This window comes from Anomaloglossus baeobatrachus, chromosome 8, assembly GCF_048569485.1.
Source record: "Anomaloglossus baeobatrachus isolate aAnoBae1 chromosome 8, aAnoBae1.hap1, whole genome shotgun sequence".
Taxonomy (NCBI): domain Eukaryota; kingdom Metazoa; phylum Chordata; class Amphibia; order Anura; family Aromobatidae; genus Anomaloglossus; species Anomaloglossus baeobatrachus.
The window spans coordinates 212,240,436-212,262,276 of record NC_134360.1 but is presented as its reverse complement, the minus strand read 5'-3'; the positions used below and the strand labels follow the sequence as shown (position 1 = coordinate 212,262,276).

Here is a 21,841-nt window from a genome sequence, read left to right as displayed (position 1 = left end):
GGTCCTGGCCTCCTCTTCCTCGCCTGTGCCCTCCATGCTTCCAGCTCCCCGCTCCCAGCGCTCCTCTGCGACGTGGGACACTCAGCCGGGCACCCCTGCTTCCTCTGCACCGCTCCCTGGACTGGCTTCTGGCACACGGGCCTCGCGCATGCGCATTAGGGCGCGCGGTCATTGACCCTTTCTTAAAGGGCCAGCACCTAGAAACAGGAAATTGCATAGACAGGTACAGGGTATATTAGGATTCTCTTTCCTGGTGGGCGGGGCCTGTTCTACGTGTTTAGTAAGCTAGGAGTTCAGGTCCCCGTATTGCTGTGTCCTGTATTAACCCCTGTCTGTCTCGCAGAGCCTGTCCTGCCACGCCAGCCGCTCCGAACCACGTCCGTGCCAGTACCTTGACGGTGACTTCGGCGGATGTTCCACCACCTCTGCAGCTCCGCCAGTCTCCAGTCCCTGGCTCCGTTTGGTGACCCGTGCCATCGCTCAGCAGGTTCCGGATCCCGCCTGACCCTACAACCCGGCCTCGGATCCTGAGCCTCGTCACCCGGACTACCGTCTAGAATTCCGTGTTCTCAGCGACATCTACCTTCCAGCTCCCCTACGGACTGTCTTGCTACCAATAGTGCTTTGGCTGCCGTGCATCAAGACCCTCTGGCGGGGTGACCGGCCTGGCTGCCTCCCCAAGGGAACCCGATGTATGGTCCAGTGTTTCCACCACCCGGACGTAACAGATACTCCTCGTTCCTGGTGATTGCTCTGCTTCATTAGGGAGTATGCACGCCCAGATCGTCGCCAGTCGTACTTCCTGGTTATACAGTAGTGTTTAGTGATCTGAGCTTGGCTCTCAACTCTGGACTATGTTTGACTATTCTCTGCCTGTCTCCCTGTTTTTGTCGTTACCGCTTGGCTATTGACCTCGGACCTCCTTCTGACCATGTCCCCGCCTGATCCCTGTTTCCTGTACATACTCTCCTGGAATCCTGGCCCTCGGCTTGTATCTTGACCTCATCCCTGTCTGCTCCCAGTGTCCTGTCATTACCTCCTGGTTTCTGACCTTGGCTTGTCTGACTACCTTTCCATTCACCACACGTAAGTAGTGTCTAGTGCAGTTTTTCCCAAACTCCAGTCCTCATGGCCCCCAACAAGTCATGTTTTCAGGATTTCCTTACTATTGAACTGGTGATGGAATCATTATCAAGGCATCACCTGTGCTATGTTAAGGAAATCCTGAAAACATGACCTGTTGGGGGTCGTGAGGACTGGAGTTTGGGAACCACTGGTCTAGTGCCACCTAGTGATGGACATCAGAGTGAGGAGGTGAAACTCCATGATTTTTTCCACAAAGCTAAATTAGTCACCTTCTCTGTCTGTCTATATGTTGAAAAAGGGTCTGGTTTAGAAATGTTAAAAGGAATCTGTCAATATGTTTTTGCTATGTAATCTGAGAGCACCATAATATAGGAGCAGATACCCTGATTAAAGTGATGGGCTGTGATTTACTGTTTCAATACAACCAGTGTTTTATCAGCAGGAGATTATCACTACAGGACAATTTGGCACATGCAGAATGGTTCAACCACGCTGTCAGCACTGATTAGCAGCAGAGATCAGTCAACCCGAGGTTTGTTATTCGGTGTTCATACCAAACACAGACTTTACAAAACAAACACAGTTCGAATTCGGGTGCTTTGCACATGCAAACCACTTGTGCGAGCATCACTGCGATTGGGTACACTCAGTGCTCGGCCCAGTGCGAGCCGCTTGAAATGTTTGATCGGCTCACACTGGGGGGTAACAACAGCGTGATCAGATGTAGTGTGCACCAAAAAAGTAACTCCTGGACGAAGCACACGAGCTGCGAAACGCGCGTCAGTGTTGGTGGGGGTCGCTACACAGATACCACCTGTTCCATTTGGTAATATGATGCCATGATGCATGCTTTATAAACTTTTACTATATAGCCTCTTTACCTTGTCTATATTACTCTTTATGTATGATACACTTGTATCCCTTTTTGGCTATAGTATTCATTGACAAACATGCATAGACATAAAACTGATACTTTGTATATTAATTGATGTGGTATATGGTGGTGTTAATTGTTACCACTGGTGTTGTACCCCCATGTGTTTATATTTCATCCGTCACCTGGGCGGTTCCATGTTTTGATGTGTTTTTAACTTATTTTGTGAATAAAGGTTTCCCCTTTTAATCATTATTATTTTTTGCTTGCTCAATTATTGGTGGTTAAAAAAGTAAAATGGAAAAAGCCTGCCCACCTGTCCCAGGAAGTGATCTGTTTATGGCTGGCTGCATGTGGGCAGAGACCCGATAAGCCCATTTAGTCACTTCCATTGGGGTTCACATCATTCCGCATCTCAAACCGTACTTTAAAGTCCGCCCGAACCTGCTGAATCGAGTGTCAATGGGTCCACTCATCTCTAATTAGCAGCTTTCTGTCACTATACAATGTACACAGACAGCCATGGTGTAGGAGGGGATATACACAGCTCAGCAACTGAGCTCTGCTAGATCTGCAGCAGAGAAAACTGTCACTCTATCATAATTGCACTGATTACAATGATGTGTCACTTATTGGACTGTGTTTTGCTGTTTCAATAAAATGAGTGTTTTATCAGCAGGAGATTATCACTACAAGACAAGCTGCCCATTTACCTCCTTGTCCAACCACGCCCCCACTGCTGATTGGTAGCTTTCTGTCAATATACAGTATACACAGAAAGCTGCCAATCAGTGATATGGGCGGGGTTATACACAGCTCAGCATTCCGAGCACTGCTAGATCTGCAGCAGTGAAAACTAAACCTGTGCTATAATAATACCTGCTGCCCCTAGAATCCTAGTAATACATCGCTGGAATCAGAGTCTCTGTTCTTATGTCATGCTGCTGTCAGATTAATCGGCTTCCTTTTAAAGTGAACCTGTCAGGTGCAATATGCAGCCAGAACCACGAGCAGTTCTGGGTGCATATTGCTAATCCCTGCCTAACTGTTCCTGTATCTAGTAGCATACAGTCATATGAAAAAGTTTGGGCACCCCTATTAATGTTAACCTTTCTTCTTTATAACAATTTGGGTTTTTGCAGCAGCTATTTCAGTTTCATATATCTAATAACTGATGGACTGAGTAATATTTCTGGATTGAAATGAGGTTTATTGTACTAACAGAAAATGTGCAATCTGCATTTAAACAAAATTTGACCGGTGCAAAAGTATGGGCACCCTTATCAATTTCTTGATTTGAACCCTCCTAACTACTTTTTACTGACTTACTAAAGCACTAAATTGGTTTTGTAACCTCATTGAGCTTTGAACTTCATAGGCAGGTGTATCCAATCATGAGAAAAGGTATTTAAGGTGGCCACTTGCAAGTTGTTGTCCTATTTGAATCTCCTATGAAGAGTGGCATCATGGGCTCCTCAAAACAACTCTCAAATGATCTGAAAACAAAGATTATTCAACATAGTTGTTCGGGGGAAGGATACAAAAAGTTGTCTCAGAGATTTAAACTGTCAGTTTCCACTGTGAGGAACATAGTAAGGAAATGCAAGAACACAGGTACAGTTCTTGTTAAGCCCAGAAGTGGCAGGCCAAGAAAAAAATCAGAAAGGCAAAGAAGAAGAATGGTGAGAACAGTCAAGGACAATTAACAGACCACCTCCAAAGACCTGCAGCATCATCTTGCTGCAGATGGTGTTAATGTGCATCAGTCAACAATACAGCGCACTTTGCACAAGGAGAAGCTGTATGGGAGAGTGATGCGAAAGAAGCCGTTTCTGCAAGCACGCCACAAACAGAGTCGCCTGAGGTATGCAAAAGCACATTTGGACAAGCCAGTTACATTTTGGAAGAAGGTCCTGTGGACTGATGAAACAAAGATTGAGTTGTTTGGTCATACAAAAAGGCGTTATGCATGGAGGCAAAAAAACACGGCATTCCAAGAAAAGCACTTGCTACCCACAGTAAAATTTGGTGGAGGTTCCATCATGCTTTGGGGCTGTGTGGCCAATGCCGGCACCGGCAATCTTGTTAAAGTTGAGGGTTGCATGGATTCAACTCAGTATCAGTAGATTCTTGACAATAATGTCTAAGAATCAGTGACGAAGTTGAAGTTTCGCAGGGGATGGATATTTCAGCAAGACAATGATCTAAAACACCGCTCCAAATCTACTCAGGCATTCATGCAGAGGAACAATTACAATGTTCTGGAATGGCCACCCCAGTCCCCAGACCTGAATATCATTGAAAATCTGTGGGATGGTTTGAAGCGTGCTGTCCATGCTCGGCGCCCATCAAACTTAACTGAACTTGAATTGTTTTGTAAACAGGAATGGTCAAATATACCTTCATCCAGGATCCAGGAATTCATTAAAAGCTACAGGAAGCGACTAGAGGCTGTTAATTTTGCAAAAGGAGGATCTACAAAATATTAATGTCACTTTTATGTTGAGGTGCCCATACTTTTTCACCGGTCAAATTTTGTTTAAATGCGGATTGCACATTTTCTGTTAGTACAATAAACCTCATTTCATTCCAGAAATATTACTCAGTCCATCAGTTATTAGATATATGAAACTGAAATAGCTGTTGCAAAAACCCAAATTGTTATAAAGAAAAAAGGTTAACATTAATAGGGGTGCCCAAACTTTTTCATATGACTGTAGATAAAGAGATCTTTAGAAAAAGTATTTCTAAAGATCCTTTATTATATGCTAATGAGTGCAGGGACTAGTTGCAAGGGCATTACTTCCATTGGCTAGTCGGACCCCTTAGCATGTTAGCACGCCCTTGTGGGCGTGCTAACATGCTAATGAATGCATAGCGTCAGAGGCATGGTTGGGCTCATCTGCTGCCACCTCGTCCGATCCTGGATTTCGGCTCAGTGCGCATGATCTATGGATTTTCGGTCATGCGCACTATGAAGCCAGGTGTACGCGTCCCGGTTTCAAACTGGTGTAGTGCGCAAAACCGGAAGTCCAGGGATGTTCTGATTGTGCGTACTGAGCTGAAAACCAGCGGTGGCAGCAGATGTGAGAGCGACCATACCTCTGACACTGTGCATTCACTAGCATGTTAGTATGCCCCTATGGGCCTGCTAACATGCTAAGGGGGTCAACTAGCCAAGGGAACTAATGCCCTTTCGACTAGCTGCTGGCCTCATTAGCATATAATGAAGGATCTTTAGAAATATTTTTTCTAAAGATCTCTTTATCTATGGTAGTGTATACAGGGATGGTTAGGCAGTTGTTAGCAATATGTACCCAGAACTGCTCGTGGTTCTAGGTCCATATTACACCTGATAGGTTCCCTTTAAGAGAATCATCATGGTACGCCACTACTATGCTGGTGTGATATTCATAGTAGTCTGGTATCTGCACAGATGATGTTTGTAGCATCTGTACCACCCCCCTACCGGACTGCTCGGACTGCTCGGATCCGGGGTTGCTGTGGCTCGAGGGTCTCTAGACCCGGGGGCTTGCGGTCACTCAAAAGTGAAAGGGGGCTATTTACAGGGGATTAGTGTTTGTGACGCCACCCGTGGTTCTCGCTAAGGGCAGTACCGCCGCTGCCGATGGGAGTACCCAGGGGAGATGGAGTGGGGCAGCCAGATGACGTTCCCTACACGGGTAGGGGAAGCCCCGGGACTCTGAATGGTGGAGGTGTAGGGGAGCGTGGTGCAGGCCAGGCAGGGAGTTTCAGGGGAGAGCAGCGTACTCACTCAGGCCGTATGGATGTTGGTGCGACCATTAGGCAGACTCTGACACAGAAGTAAACCAAGTCTTTGGGTACCGCTGCAACTTTAGGGGGAGCTCATCCGGGAATCCATCCCCGTGGGTATTGCTGATAGTTCTGGACCTGCCTCCATGCACTAAGTTTTGACATTTCTGAGTGACCCCTCAGCCTGAAGCTTTTGGGGTCCCACTCTCCACAGTTAGTTCAGTTAGTTAGAGGAGCTGTGCTCTCGATGGCTGACACTTGGGATCTCAGTGGGCCGCATAAACTGGAAAGCTCTATCCCCCTCGTCGTGTTGATGCCTTTGATATCTGAGCTCTTGGGGAAAATTCATAAAGAGACTATCCTCTACAGGTTAATTATCAGGTTGCGTAAAGCTACTCCCTGATCTAGGGTCCAGTACCCCGCCGTGCTCGGTACCGGCTCGGTTACTAGATTTCCGGTACCGACCTTTCTCCAAAACTAAGTCTGGCACCCATCTCTAATACCCTGCGACCGGGTCTCCGACTCCTCCGAAACCAGACCACCGTCTGCGACCTAGCCAACGTCTCCCAGGGAGCTCCAACTCCCTCCAGCTCCTCACTCTCATCCGTAGCTAGTGAAAAAACTAATCATTGCCAGGGCCCAGGATCAGGATGACCATGGAAAGATCGAAGAACCAGAGCTAAAAGAAACATATTAGCAAGTCGTATAAAAAGTAAACTGTCAGTCTATAGAAATAGTCAAAATGATCAGAATCAGAATCCCTGTCCGTGCGATAACAGTGAGAGTCAAAAATCCCATTAAAAGCAAGTGTTTATTTAACTAAAAGCCAAAATTACTTTCCTAGATTAGTGTGCTTAATTGCTGAAATTACACCATCATCACAATAATTGATTTCTGAGACTACCATTTGGTTAGGACAAACATTGCATGGCAGCTGTATGTAAATACCTTGGAATTTGGCAGGAGGAAGGCACGTGAAGAAGCAGCGGTTTCCCAAACCCGTTCCATCTGGACAGAAAAAACTGGCATGGAAAACAAGTGATGGCGGAGGAGGTCCACAATCCAAAAACTCACATGATGCACTCAGATTCCAGTGTCCGGTTATACACTTTAAGGAAGAATCCTGAGATAAATACATAAACACACAACATAGGTAAAGGTAAATGATTCGGATTTGATTTATAAAAGTTTTCTAACTTCTAAATATATTTTCAAAGTGGGCAAAAATTCATTTTGGCGTTTCAGCCTCTTATATCTACATAGAACAGAACTGCTGTGGCGAATAATTGTGGAAATGAATATTCTCCAAAGATTAGAGACCACTGCAACAACTATCAGAGGACTCAGTAGTTAGTTACTGATTACGTTTTAATTTCCTAATATTATATGTAGTTAAAAAATGAAGTCCCGGACAACCCCTTTAAATGACCAACATTTATGCTGCCGGAATATGCCACTATGTGTAACTTGGGAGCTTACTGCATACTATTATATAATGTAAAACAGTATGCAGTTGTCACATGGTATGTACAGATGGAACAGGGGCTCCTAGGCTGACCCAAAGACTGGTTCCCCTGCGTTGTCCTTTATCTCAAAGTTAGGCTCAATGGTAGCCATGTTCAAGCCCCCAGTGTGGCCCTGTCTCATGTTTGAGCCCTAATACTAGCCAGCCCTACCCTGGGACCAAGCGGGAAACCCAGTAACCAAAACCCCAAAAATAGGCACAAACAAGGGTAAACAAAAACTCATGCACTCTGCACTCAAACACAAAGGAGGGACAATATATGAAATGGGGAGTAACACAAAAGGGGTAGGATATAAATGCACAACTGGAGAACTCACACACCACACATAACCGCAACTTGAAGATCACCATAGAACTGGATAACCACAGGAACCGAGGAAGCAGAAGCTATATCCGGCACTCAACCGCAGAATCCAGAGCCTTTTAAAGGGTGCAGGCAGCTGAGGATGATAATCAGCAACCTGAGCTCCAAGCAGATGACCACAAGCCAGCAGGAATTAAGTCTTCCTGTACTGGACAGCAGTGAAGCCAGACTCAGCCGACACCCATGACAGGCTGTGCAACTAAGGGATCCCAGGCTGCCTGTCAGACGCTGGATTGTGAACAGAGTCCGATGCCGCCATGACACCCAGCGAGTGTGTGACGCCCTGGCAAAACCAGGTAGTCACACATAGGCCCCCGCATAACACCTTCCCTCACCTAGGTGACACACAGCTGACCTGAAACCCTAGTCACCCCCCCCCCCCTTAGGGCAAGACAGGCACGCCAGTGGGCGGTACCAGGCGGTTAGTAAACGCCCACCTAGGGGTCTAGACAGCCCGGGGCGGGAAAACAAGGAGAATAAGTCTGCAGTTCAAGTTAAGAGGAGTGTGGGCTTGAGCTAGGTGTAGCTCCTGGAGAGGAAGTTTAAGTTGAACGGTGCCAGGGTCGGAGCCCTGGTACCTTGGCTGGGTGGCAGACGGTAGTCTCTGCCAGCAGGAGACAGGAAGACGGCTCAGCAGATTCGAGGAGGACCGGAGAAGGGTTGGAGCCCACCAGTACCGACACCAGAAACCCGACCGGAAACCGTGCACAGAGGGGGTACTCGGACCCTGAAGCCAGGACCGAAACCAGCGACCTAGCTAATTAAGCGATTGAGGGCAGGATTACAGGTCCTGTCCCAACCTAAGTCCTGAAAAGTAGACAACGGTGTCCGGCCACCAGCACCTTGGTTTACCAAAAGACTTGTGTGATTCATTCAATAGTGACTAACCAACTGTCCCCCGGTCCATCTGAGTGTGTGAGCCCCTGCTGTCGCCAAACCCTGCACAGAGACACTAGGCCCCGGGGCAACCATCCCTACCCATGGAGGGGTTAACATCTGGCTGCCATTCCATCCCCCCCCGGGTAGCCCACTACAGCAGCGGTGGTGTCCCACCTCATCACACACCGTGGGTGGTGTCACAGACATTCTACAATCAATCCCGTACAAATACGTCCCCCTTTTTTAATTTGGAGTTTCCGCGAGACCCCCGGGTCTGGGGAGCCCCTCGAGCCGCACCATAGACCCCGGATCCGAGCATCACCGGTTGCTGGCCCAGGGGCGGAACAAGTGCAATGCTGAACACCGCATGACAGCAGTAAGCTTTAACACCTGTTAGTAAATGCAATGAATATACAAAATTCCGTGGCGGACATATCATTGGTGCAAGCTGTGCAGGGACACAGGGGCCCAAGAGGTTGGGGGCCCATTTCCAAGGCAGGTGCAACTTTGCATTTTTATTAGTTTATGAGTTCTTGGGCTGAAAAGGGCCCATATATTGTTCTTGCACAGGGGCCCTCTCCCGTCTGTGTCCACCAGTGAGAAAATGCATCTGTTCCCACCCAGAGGTTCTTGGAGTTTTGTGGCTAAAAAACTGACCATTGATTGTGAAACATTTCCAGAGTGATCTCATGCCTAACAAACCTCAACCTCAACAAACGTCTATGGGATACCCTACATGGCTGCCTTCAAAAATGGATTCTCCTAATCCAGACTGGCTGGAGATGGGTGCAATAAAAGTGCACATACTTTATTATCTGCTATGCAAACAGGTCTTGCTGTATTCAAGTTTACTACAGAGACTATATGAGACTGAATGTGTAAATGGTCCCAGGTACTTCCGTTTTTTTCGATTTTGAGAACTCTCTTTATCACAGCGAGCACACCCTGTACTCAACCTGCAGCACACTGACACTGTCGGAGTCCAGAGGCAGTCACATAGTGTCATTGCAGGTGAGCACACAGTGTGGGTTCAGGCGTGTGCTCCTCTTCGACTCCTGTCTGCGGCCGGCAGTCTCTACATTAATACTGGAAAAAGAATTTCCCATTCGAGAAGACTTGGTGCAACCCAGTGTTACATAGTTCCACATTTATTTGAATGGGTACTATCTGAAAAAATGAAAAATGTCAGAGAGATTGGATCATATGGTCCCTGAGTTGGTAGTCGTGAGGTCTAGGGTCCCTATAATAACAAGGACAAGTGATAAAGGCCAGTGGCTGATGTTGTGCTTTACCATTGACCTCAGGAATTACATATCCCTCTATACTGGGCCTTAAAGAGGTGGTCAACTACTCAGCATTAGTGTAAATCTCAGGGATGGTTCTCTCAAATACCTTGTCCAGCCAATTCTGCCTCTGAGCAGCGCTATTGCGGTCGCTCATCTCCATCAAGTGACCCCCGGGCTCCGTGACCTCTTAGATCTAGTGATGTCACGTCAACTTCCAGTTGACCCGACATCACCGAGGTGGCCCTAGTCTCCGTGAGTCACTGGGCTGTGGGCAGAGTTTCAACACTCATCACAGCCCAGCGTCACAGCCCAGCATCGCTCCTGGTTGCGGTGCTCTGCTGTGAAGTAGAGAGCGAGAAAGATGTCGGGCTGTGACGAGTGGGAAAATGCCACCCACAGCCAGTCACTCAGGAAGACTAGGGCAGCCGCGGTGATGTTGGATCAACTGGAAGTTGACGTGACATCACCGGATCTCAGAGGTCACAGAGCCCAGGGGTCACTTCATGAGGATGAGCGGTCCACAATAGCGCCACTCAGAGGCAGAATGTACTACACAAGGTGTTTGACAAAAGCCTTCCCTATGAGTTTTACAGCAATATGGCCACTTATACTGTGTAATGGAGCACCCCTTTAACTGTCATCTTACCGGAAAGTACTCAATTTTTGCATATTCATACCTCACATTTTTACTTACCTGTAAGATTTTTTGTCCTGTCTTGCTAATTGTATGGAGAACATAGCCCTCATCACATGTCACCGAACACAGGGTCTCCCCATCCCGATCTGTAGAACATTGGGTAGTCCCATGTAACACACGCAGAGGCGGGCATGAGCTGGTGAATTAAATAGACACAAATTACAAGAGTAAGGTATTTTTCCTAATAAATAATCTATTTTATTTAACTCTCTTAAAGTCCTCATAAAAAGTAAATGGACTCCTATCAGAAGCCATGACTCCAATTTGAACGGGGCTTGAAATGGTCACCGTTTTAAAGTTTCAACAAACTTTTCATAAATGAATAGTGCCAGCAAATATAGGAAACTTTGCTGCATGTCTTATCAGAGACAATAGCTTATTTCTCCACTTACAGTCATATGAAAAAGTTTGGGCACCCCTATTAATGTTAACCTTTTTTCTTTATAACAATTTGGGTTTTTGCTATTTCAGTTTCATATATCTAATAACTGATGGACTGAGTAATATTTCTGGATTGAAATGAGGTTTATTGTACTAACAGAAAATGTGCAATCCACATTTAAACTGAATTTGACCGGTGCAAAAGTATGGGCACCTCAACATAACAGGGACATTAATATTTTGTAGATCCTCCTTTTGCAAAAATAACAGCCTCTAGTCGCTTCCTGTAGCTTTTAATGAGTTCCTGGATCCTGGATGAAGGTATATTTGACCATTCCTGTTTACAAAACAATTCCAGTGCGGTTAAGTTTGATGGTCGCTGAGCATGGACAGCACGCTTCAAATCATCCCACAGATATTCAATGATATTCAGGTCTGGGGACTGGGATGGCCATTCCAGAACATTGTAATTGTTCCTCTGCATGAATGCCTGAGTAGATTTGGAGCGGTGTTTTGGATAATTGTCTTGCTGAAATATCCATCCCCTGCGTAACTTCAACTTCGTCACTGATTCTTGCACATTATTGTCAAGAATCTGCTGATACTGAGTTGAATCCATGCGACCCTCAACTTTAACATGATTCCCGGTGCCGGCATTGGCCACACAGCCCCAAAGCATGATGGAAGCTCCACCAAATTTTACTGTGGGTAGCAAGTGCTCTTCTTGGACTGCCGTGTTTTTTTGCCTCCATGCATAACGCCTTTTTATATGACCAAACAACTCAATCTTTGATTCATCAGTCCACAGGACCTTCTTCCAAAATGTAACTGGCTTGTCCAAATGTGCTTTTGCATACCTTAGGCGACTCTGTTTGTGGCGTGCTTGCAGAAACGACTTCTTTCGCATCACTCTCCCATACAGCTTCTCCTTGTGCAATGTGCGCTGTATTGTTGACCGATGCACATTGACACCATCTGCAGCAAGATGATGCTGCAAGTCTTTGGAGGTGGTCTGTGGATTGTCCTTGACTGTTCTCACCATTCTTCTTCTCTGCCTTTCTGATATTTTTCTTGGCCTGCCACTTCTGGGCTTAACAAGAACTGTACCTGTGTTCTTCCATTTCCTTACTATGTTCCTCACAGTGGAAACTGACAGTTTAAATCTCTGAGACAACTTTTTGTATCCTTCCCCTGAACAACCAGGTTGAATAATCTTTGTTTTCAGATCATTTGAGAGTTGTTTTGAGGAGCCCATGATGCCACTCTTCATAGGAGATTCAAATAGGAGAACAACTTGCAAGTGGCCACCTTAAATACCTTTTCTCATGATTGGTAACACCTGCCTATGAAGTTCAAAGCTCAATGAGGTTACAAAACCAATTTAGTGCTTTAGTAAGTCAGTAAAAAGTAGTAAGGAGTGTTCAAATCAAGAAATTGATAAGGGTGCCCATACTTTTGCAGCGGTCAAATTTAGTTTAAATGCAGATTGCACATTTTCTGTTAGTACAATAAACCTCATTTCAATCCAGAAATATTACTCAGTCCATCAGTTATTAGATATACGAAACTGAAATAGCTGTTGCAAAAACCCAAATTGTTATAAAGAAAAAAGGTTAACATTAATAGGGGTGCCCAAACTTTTTCATATGACTGTATGAGCCACTTCTCCTCCCACCTTTTGGAATTCATCTTTCACTCATCAATAAAGATAAAATGTTGTCCCTCTCAAGATAAGATGGACAGCCAGCTCAATGAGGGGTAAGATTACAATGTTCTATCAAAGTCTTTGGAGTGGGGGACGTGAGAGGAAGGAAACAGCAGAGAAAGAGAAGAGACACATGCACACAAATAGTGCTTTTGCTTTCTAGGAAGTGTTTAAAGGGAATCTGTCATCAGGATTTTGCTATGTAATCTGAGAGCAGCATGATGTAGTGACAGAGACCCTGATTCCAGCGATGTGTCACTTAGTTTACTGGGTGCAGCAGATATGATAGAGTCACAGTTTTCTGTGCAGAGCTCTGTATAACCCCGCCGACAGCAGAGATTTCTGTGTATATTGTATAGTGACACAGAGCTGCTAATCAGTGGTTGGGGCTGTGGTTGGACTAGGATGCACAAGGCCAGTTGTCCTGTATTCATAATCTCCTGCTGATAAAACACTGATTGTATTGAAACAGCAAAACATAGCCTACTAAGTAACAGATCACTCTATTAAGGGTCTCCACTCCTACATTATAGTGCTCTCAGATTACATAGCAAAAACCTAGGGACAGTTTCCCTTAAAAGGGAATCTGTCAGCAAGATTTCACATCCCAAACTATTTATACACTCATGTAAATCTTTCAAGACAAGTCCAGCAATACCTGTACATGACCAGTCCTGCACTCAGGTACTGAGAAATCAACATTTTAATTGATATGCAAATGAGGCTGTAAATCTGCAACCTTTGTCACTCCAGCTCTATTCCCCTACTAGAGCTGCCTCCTCCTGCTTCACTGATGGATCATTTGCCTTAAAGGGATATTTCAATCTCCAAGATCCCAATATGTAGTAGGTGTAATAATAAGAATACCCCTTTAAGTCACATAGAGGCTTAGAGCTGGAGTGGTATTTGCTAATATTCTTATTATTACACCTACTATATATTGGGAAAGGATCTTGTAGATTGGTTTACCCTTTTAAGGCAAAGGATCCATCAGAGAAGCAAGAGGAGGAGGCATTGGCCTGGGAATAGAGCTGGAGTGACAGAGGGTTCAAATTTATAGCCTTATTTGCATATCAATTCAAATGTTAATTTTAGGAAAGCTAGACTACATTTCTAATTGGAGGTATTTGCTAATATTCTTATTATTACACGTACTACATATTGAGATAGGTTCTTGCAGATGGGAATACCCTTTTAAGTCACACAGAGGCTTAGAGCTGGAGTGACAGAGGCTTCAGAATTACAGCCTCATTTTCATATCAAATCAAATGCTGATTTCTCAGGAATGAAGGAATAGACTGGCCATGTAAAGTTATTATTTGATTTGTCTTGGAAAGAGTTACATGTGCAAATAGACAGTTTGGTGGGTGAAACCCTGGGGATAGATTCCCAGTAAACTGACCTAAAAGCTGCCTTCACAGCTACAGTGCTCAGTACTATTGTTTAATGTCCTCCATACTGGTGCAGCTTTTAAAGATGTGGTATGAAAAGACAGAGGAGCAAGAATTCCAATGTTTCTGTGCACTACATATGGGAGATATAGCAAGTAGCCTACACCCACTAGCTCAGAGACAACTGAAGATTAGAGGTAGATCCTGCAGAGGGGTAAACTGGTGAAAAATGCTCAATTAAATTTATGCAATGGCCAGACATAGTGTTACTTTTCATATACACACACATGGCAGCTTATTCTGAAATTATAAGTAAGCCCTAAAAGTATATACAGTGGAACCTTGGATTAAGAGTAACTTGCTTTGAGAGCGTTTTGCAAGACAAGCAAAGCTTTTTACAAATGTGTAACTTGGTTTAAGAGCAATGCTTTGCAATAAGAGCAAATCCTCACCGTGCACACCTCCGGTTCTGTCCTTCCACCGCGCTCTGACCCGCTCTGGAGGTAACTTTCTGTACATATATACTGTATACTGTATATCGTATACCATTGTACAGTATGTACTATATATTATGTCTATCAATTTGTATTTGTGGATACAGTATTGTACTTTCTTTCTGCTAACCAGTGCAGCACATTGCTTGTCCTGTAATCTAATTACCTGGGCAGTATTCCTACCCCACATTTGTTTAGTTCTGCCCTTATTTTGGGGAGAATAGATTTGGGGTGTTTTTTGTGTATTGTACTACAATATAAATTGTCATATTTATACATTATTTTTTTTTCTCTATAAAGTACCTCCTGCACATCAACAATTCTATTGTAAGCGAACGATCATTTTAATGTTTTTTATTGAGCAGTATTTTGTATTAGGCCCAGTGCCCTTGCTGTATAGTTTTGACGCGTATTTTCAGAAATCTGCAGCAAAATCTGCATGTCCATTGTGAAGCCAGCAAAGTCTATAAGAATTCAGAAGTGCTGTGCCCACGTTGAGTATTTTTCCCTTGCGTATTTGGTGCAGATTTGGTGCAGAAAAAAAGAAATCTGCACCAAATACGCAAGAGAAAAATACACAGCACTTCTGAATTCTCATAGACTTTGCTGGCTTCACAATTGACATGCAGATTTTGCTGCAATTTTTGAAAATCTGCGTCAAAATCCGCAGCGTGGGCACAGGGCCTTAGTGTCCAGTAATAATTTTATATGAATACACTACATTATTTTGTATTACTGTAATAAGTTTGTATAAATACAGTAAATATTTTTGGGTTGTGGAACGAATTGTCTGCGTTTCAATTATTTCCTATGGGAAAATTTGCTTTGATATAAGAGTAACTTGGTTTAAGAGCTCACTCCCAGAACCAATTATGCTCGTCATCCAAGGTTCCACTGTACATGATTAAGCATTACATGAATTACCTGCAATTCTTTTTGATCCGTTCCCGATTTCTCTCCACCGATGAATCACTGCTGGTAACTGGAGTCCTAAGGACCACTCCATGTACCCCAATGAGCGAGGAGGAAAATTTTAATGTAAGTGACGCCGCTTTGTACATTGGGTTTTGGGGACATCTCAAAACCACAGGATTATTCTGACATGAAAGCTGGTGGGTTCCTAAGAAAACACAGGCATGATAATGGCTTTAGCTAGTTATTCTATACGATATGTACATTTCAAAGTGATGGTATATACATGCTGGGGTATACATCTCAATTGAGAAAACTTTGGGATTTATAATGCTGAGATTAATGTTGTCCTCAATGGGAGAACTGTGAAAAGCTTTCACAACAGAATACCTAGAATTGAAGCGTTTGCTTTGCAAGTTATTATTTTGATGAAGAAAGCGGATTTTAAGGCATGTGTCTGTTATTTTCTTTTGCAGGAGACCCCTGAATGTAAAGGGTCGTTTTTCTGCGGCAGAAATGCGGCCTCCACACGGAGCCTTTCCCTTTGTACTGAAGATGCTGTATGGGCACTGATGTGTACCTGCGGTGCAATTCACTCCCATCCCCAACCTCCGTGAAGGGCTTTGCAAATGCTTTGAGTGATCATTTTTAATCGTATATATTGAATATAATACAGACCTCACTTTAATATTGTGATCACTTCTAAATACCTTTTATTCAGTTGCATTTCTTCTACTCAATTTATCTTTAATCCTTAGTTTTAAGACCAGGATGTTTAAATCGGCTTTCTACTACGGTTAAACTCTACTTGTTAAATGGTTCCCTGTAAGTAATCTGATCAGAAAGTGTACCAGTATGGCAACCCCAGCAATAAGTTGTAATCTGTGGGTAGTAAGTGTTTAAAGTATTTAGCTCTAGCGCCTCCACAGGTAAAATTATACATTGCATACTCGACCCGTGGTACCGACCCATACTGGACAGAGGGCTTGGTGCCCAGCACGCGGCTCTGTATGGTCTGCTCATACCGCTGTTCTTCCTTCCATACAGGGTACTCACTTGGATCGCTGTCCTGGATCCTCCTCTAGCTCTCTGCCTGTAGCCTGCTCATCCACAAACATGTATGCACTGAAAATGTCTTCCAGGACCTTCCTTATTCGACGCCCGCCGCATCCTGCTGTGATTTAAAGGGCCAGTAGTCCTTAAAAGATACCTGTCACCAAAATTTTCGCTATTAAACTAAAAGAATCCCCTTCTGCAGCTCCTGGGCTGCATTCTATAAAGGTCCCGCGATAGTGCCACTGCGCATGTGCGAGACTCCCGGAGCACTGCGGAAGATGAGGGTGGCGGGCTCATCTATGTAAATGAACACTGGGGGACGGTGAACAGCGGCAGGAGGGGGATAACAGACAAAATACAGCCCGCCCCCGGGGCCAACAAACCTCATTACCATAGCAAAAGGTAATATTTTATAAAGTTGTTATGTAGGTCTGAAAGGGCGGCCAGTAGCAAAATGAACCTTTATAGAATGCAGCCCAGGAGCTGCATAAGGGGATTCTTTTAGTTTAATTCTGGTGACAGGTTCCCTTTAACCTGGAAGTGCTTCTTAGCCTATTGCAGAGAGGCACTGGATATATAAGGCAGCCTCCCCTTCTGGGAGGTGCCTGAGCAACGTCTTCCTGTCCCTTAGTGTGGCGTTCCTTCCCGTCAGGTCCCTGTCCCCTGCCTTGTTGTTTAACCTTGTTCCTGTTTCTAATCTCTGTACCTTGCCTCCACTCAGAGCCGGCCGTGCCTTTTTGCTGCTCCAGTCCATACCTGGGTCCCTGCGCTCCACAGAGTCCTTACCTGTCCGGCCGTGACCACTCCACTTCAGCCCACTGGATCAGATTAAGCAGCACCAGAGGAGGTCCTTACCGAGTCGCCTGTGTCACCATCCTTCCTATTACTGGATCAAGGCCTGCCTCGGTGTTATCATCTACCTCCACTTTGGACCGGACTCCGCTGGTGCTATAGTCATACCTGCTGTGCATTTGGACTATTTCTGTGCAGACTGTACCGGCACTCTGGACTCTACCATTGGACCCTGTGTTGTTTGGCACTGGTCACGCTCTGATCATTAAAGTCCTTTCCTCCCCTCATACTTTGTCCGAGTCCGTTTCTGGGGTCAGCTACCACACTCCTCTTTGGTCCTTTGGGTTCACTATCGCGCACCCAGTGGGTATCACAACATGGGGGGTGGTTCTCAAATGCTATTGTTTTGTACTGTCCGGATCCACACACACGGATTACTACTACGGTGTTGGACACATTGCAGAGTCCAACAGGCAACCTGATCTCTCTTAAGTGCTCAGCTCAGCTGGGCATCCGCTGAGTTGTTTCACTGCTCCCAGCCGTGCAGGAGTTAATCATTTTTTGGAGCAGTGTGCTACTCTTCTGAGAGCCAGGTTCCTGATTACCTTCCACAGCTAGTCTCCTATTTAAGGCTGGGGAGTGTAGTAAGAGACCACCGAAGATAGCATCTGCTTAGCTGTTGGCAATCTTCCTTTTGATGACCAGCGACTTGTTGTCTGGGCTGTATGAAAGTTCCTTGGTACGACTTTCTCCTTCCCCTTTGATTTATTCCTTCTAGTGTCTTTTTGTCTCCCGTCTGTGGATATTTGTGGTGTGTGTTAGTTTCAGTTTCACCCCCTTGTCTTTGTCTTGTGGGAGGTTTATTACTTTGTGTTCTGTCCACCCTGGGGTTGGGGGTGCAAGGGTACTAGGTCAGGACCTGGTAGGAGGCAGGGCCAGGTCAGGGGCCTAGACCTCCCTACCTTCAAGGGTACCTCCAGGGTGAGGGTGAGCACAGGGGTCCCAGTCCTTAGGGTCAGCATAGGTTCTCTAGTGTCACCTAAGCACCCGTGACAGCTATCTGCTTGCAATTGGAGATATATTTAGCAAACTAAAATAAGGTTGTCAAGATGTGACTGCAGGATAGTGAGGAACAGGGGGCTACTATACTGTACTTCACTCTAGGAGAACCTAGGCTAGTGTCGCGGGCGGAGGAGGACACCACTGCGCTGCGCTCACTAACGCTCGGGTCCGGCGCTGCTGCGGCTGCTGCTGCTCGGTGGCTCGAGCGGTGGGCCGGATCCGGGGACTCGAGCGGCGCTCCTCGCCCGTGAGTGAAAAGGGTGGTCGGTTTGGGGGATTTAGTCCGTGACGCCACCCACGGTTTGTGGTGAAGATAGGCACCACCGCTGCTGGTGACGGGGATCCCGGGAGCGATGGCAGCGAGCAGCTGGGATGTTGTTTCCCCCCTCCGTGGGTAGGGGTCGGTGGTCCTGGGGCCCGTTGGTGAGATGGGGAGGCAGGGTTGGTGAGGTGCAGGGTTGTAGGGACAGCGCGACGCGGTGCCGGATGGCACAGGTGTACTCACTCAGCAAGAGATGCACAAAGTCCTCGGTAAACCAAACGGCTGGATGGACGGGGCCCGCAGCCGGCTGCAGTGTCTCTCCCCGGACAGGTGATGGCGGCTGTCTTTCCCTGCACCTTTGTGTACTTGTTTGACTACGATGGATTCCCAACGGTAGTCCGCTCCCCGGTGTATGGATGCCGGAGGAGCCCATTTGCCTGCAGGTGCTGGCCCTTGGGTCTCTAGCCTTAGGCGTTAGCTGTATACCCTCACGGTGTGGGCGGTTGCCTTCAATCGGGTCTTTGGCTGTTAGGAAACCCCTGGGATTCCTGTCACACTCGGACTTGACTGTTGTCGGTGGCTCCAAGCCTGGTCGGGGTCCGATGGCCCTGCCTGTGTGTGCTGGCTTCACTTCGCTCCCCGGTTGGTGCCGGCGGGCCAACGCCCGACCCCGGTCCTACGGTTCCGCGTCGATTCACCTCTCCTGCAGACGGCCACCACCGTCTGCCAACCTTGCTGTCAGTGCCTGGGCCACAAATCCAGACACCCAAGTGTTTACTCCTCAAACTTCAACCTCCTAAACTGTTCTTTCACTTTTCCCGCCTCCAGGCCTGTGAACTCCTCGGTGGGTGGAGCCAACCGCTTGGCTCCGCCCCCACCTGGTGTGGACATCAGACCCTGGAGGGAGGCAACAAGGGTTTTGTGTTTGGCTAATGTTACTGTCTAATGGGGGTAGGGGTGTGTTTTGCCATCATATTTCTGCCCTAACCTCAGGGCAGAAATATGATGGCAAAACAAATAAAGACAGATGGAAAAAAACAAAACTCAGACACTGCAAATTAATAGGAACAAACAGTAAGAGATTAAGGAGAAAAGCAAGGGAAGTAAGGCAGCAACAAAAGGACAAGGTTTAACAACACAACCACTCCCAGCAATAAAATACTACAACCACCAGTAAGTCTGGAACACAGAACCTCTCCAGACCAGCATAGAGTAGCTATAGCTGGCATTAATGGAATTGTCCAGCCAGAAAATATAGAAGGGGAGCAAATGTGACTGACTGACTCCCCCACCAGCATGTGATCAAAGGAGAGTAACAAGCAGCCCTGTAGTGAATGACCCATACTAGCCTGCCTGCACTGATTTCAGACATCAGAGAAGTTAGCAGGCAGAGTGCCTGTATCTGTAGTCTGCAAAGATCCTGATGCCACCATGACAGTTGGCAAATCCTGCACTTAAAAAAATCCAGAAGCCTAAAAAACACAAGTCTTAAAAACTGCAACAAAAATGTATTGTTTATAATGTATTCCACATTTTCCTGTAGACAAACAACTGGCCGCAGAGTTTTTACAAATACTGCACCTATAAAAGCACATGATGAGGGGTTAGTCCTATCTTCATAGATGGATAATGCCGGATACATCTTGTAAAAACAAGCAATTTTGCAATTTATGGCTAATTAAAATTTGCATCTGTTCTACAGATATTTCTTTTCTTTGCAGCTCACTGCCTAGGAGACTGGCCACCACTGCTGTGTAGCTTGTAAGCATAGTGCTGAAGTTGGCCAGGATTAATGAGATAACATTGTAATCGTGTGATTCTAGCCAGCTTGAAAATAGTGCTTACAAACTCAGTAGAAAAGAGCTTGTAAACACAGCACATCTTCTGCTGTGCAGCAGTGGTGGTCTGTCTCCAAGGCAACAAGCTGTAAACAAAAGAAAACCATTAATAAAAGCATTAAAAGCATTCATTTTTCATGTTTTAATCTAATAATGACTTTCTAAATTTTCAGTTGCTTGATATTACTGTGCATTGCTTGCTGGTAAAACAATTCCTATCATATTTCTTATTTGAACTTCTCCCAAAACAAGCAAAAGTAAATTTACGATTTTCCCAAAGAAATAATACATCATCATCATCATCGAGCAATGACAGAATGCACTCTTCAATTCCAGCAATGATCCTTTGTACAGAAAATAAGGGTTCTGTATTTCTAGCATTATTTTTTCCTAAATCAAGTGCATGATAAAGTTATGTCGTTTGCTCAGTGAATGCTGATGCAGTGTGATTTATTGTGTAATCTCAGGATATTGATTTAATTTCCGTAACGTAAAACAGTGTGACATCAAGAGCAAAATGATAAATAATTACTCAAACAGAACAATAAGCAAAGACCATAAATGACAGCCAAGAGAATGACAGAACTAAGGCTAATATTTCTGAGCTCATGCTCAGATCATCGACAATTCTTACCAATTGGATAAACATTTTAACTGCTCTAAAACCAAAAACCTCTGGTTTCATCTGAGGTCTGTTCTCCTGGTTCCATCATGTTGTCTCCTGAGCTTCTCCTGGACACTGCTCCTGGTATATAAAGACCTGCTCCTGGACCCGGCCGCTAATATTGTCTGACTGGCTTCTGGACATCTCCTGCATATGGCCCCTGGTATCTACTGTCCTGCTCTTTGCCACTGCTCCTGGTATCTCCTAACCTACTCCTGGACATTGCCTCTGGTATTGCCTTACCATGTCCCTGGCCTTCTTCTGGACACTACCACTGATATCTATGCTCTCTGATCTGCTGATCCTGACTAGTGCTGGACTCTGCCCTGGTATCTCAAGACTTGCTCCTGGACTCTGCCCCCAGTATCTCCTGACCTGCTCATGGACAGAGCTCCCGGCAGGGGGGGTGGACATATCATTGGCGCAACCTGTGCAGCCACACAGGGGTTCATAAGGTAAGATGGCCTACTTACACTTAAAAAGCAGGGGGAATATGTATTATGATTAGCTATTGGACTGTAAAGGGCCCATATACTTTTCTTGCACAGAAGCCCCTCTTGTGTTTGTGTCTACGAATGTCTACTAGTATCTTCAGGCCTTCTTCTGGACACTACCTCTGGTATTTAGGCTCCCTGGGCTGCTCCTGGACTCTGTTTCTAGTATTTCCTGACCTTCTCCTGGATACTGCTCTTTTTATCTCTTGACCTGCTCCTGTGTAACGGGGTGCCAGGGGTGCCTCGGGGATTGTAGTTGTGGCCCCTTCTGTTAGGCTTACCCCTGGTGCCGCCGTCACTTTTGG

General features: G+C 45.7%; 1 protein-coding gene across 4 annotated transcripts in view; it reads right to left on the bottom strand.

The window, feature by feature from the left end:
* The window catches only part of PAPPA2 (pappalysin 2), a 324,687-nt gene that overhangs the window by 80,058 nt on the left and 222,788 nt on the right, over positions 1-21,841 (bottom strand). For all 4 annotated transcript variants that reach the window (XM_075320150.1, XM_075320152.1, XM_075320151.1 and 1 more), the window contains exons 14-16: positions 15,381-15,576; positions 10,483-10,621; positions 6,683-6,857 (exon numbers count right to left, since the gene is read on the bottom strand). In XM_075320150.1, the coding sequence (XP_075176265.1) occupies positions 6,683-6,857; positions 10,483-10,621; positions 15,381-15,576 (510 nt within the window). The remainder of the gene's footprint in view (positions 1-6,682; positions 6,858-10,482; positions 10,622-15,380; positions 15,577-21,841) is intronic.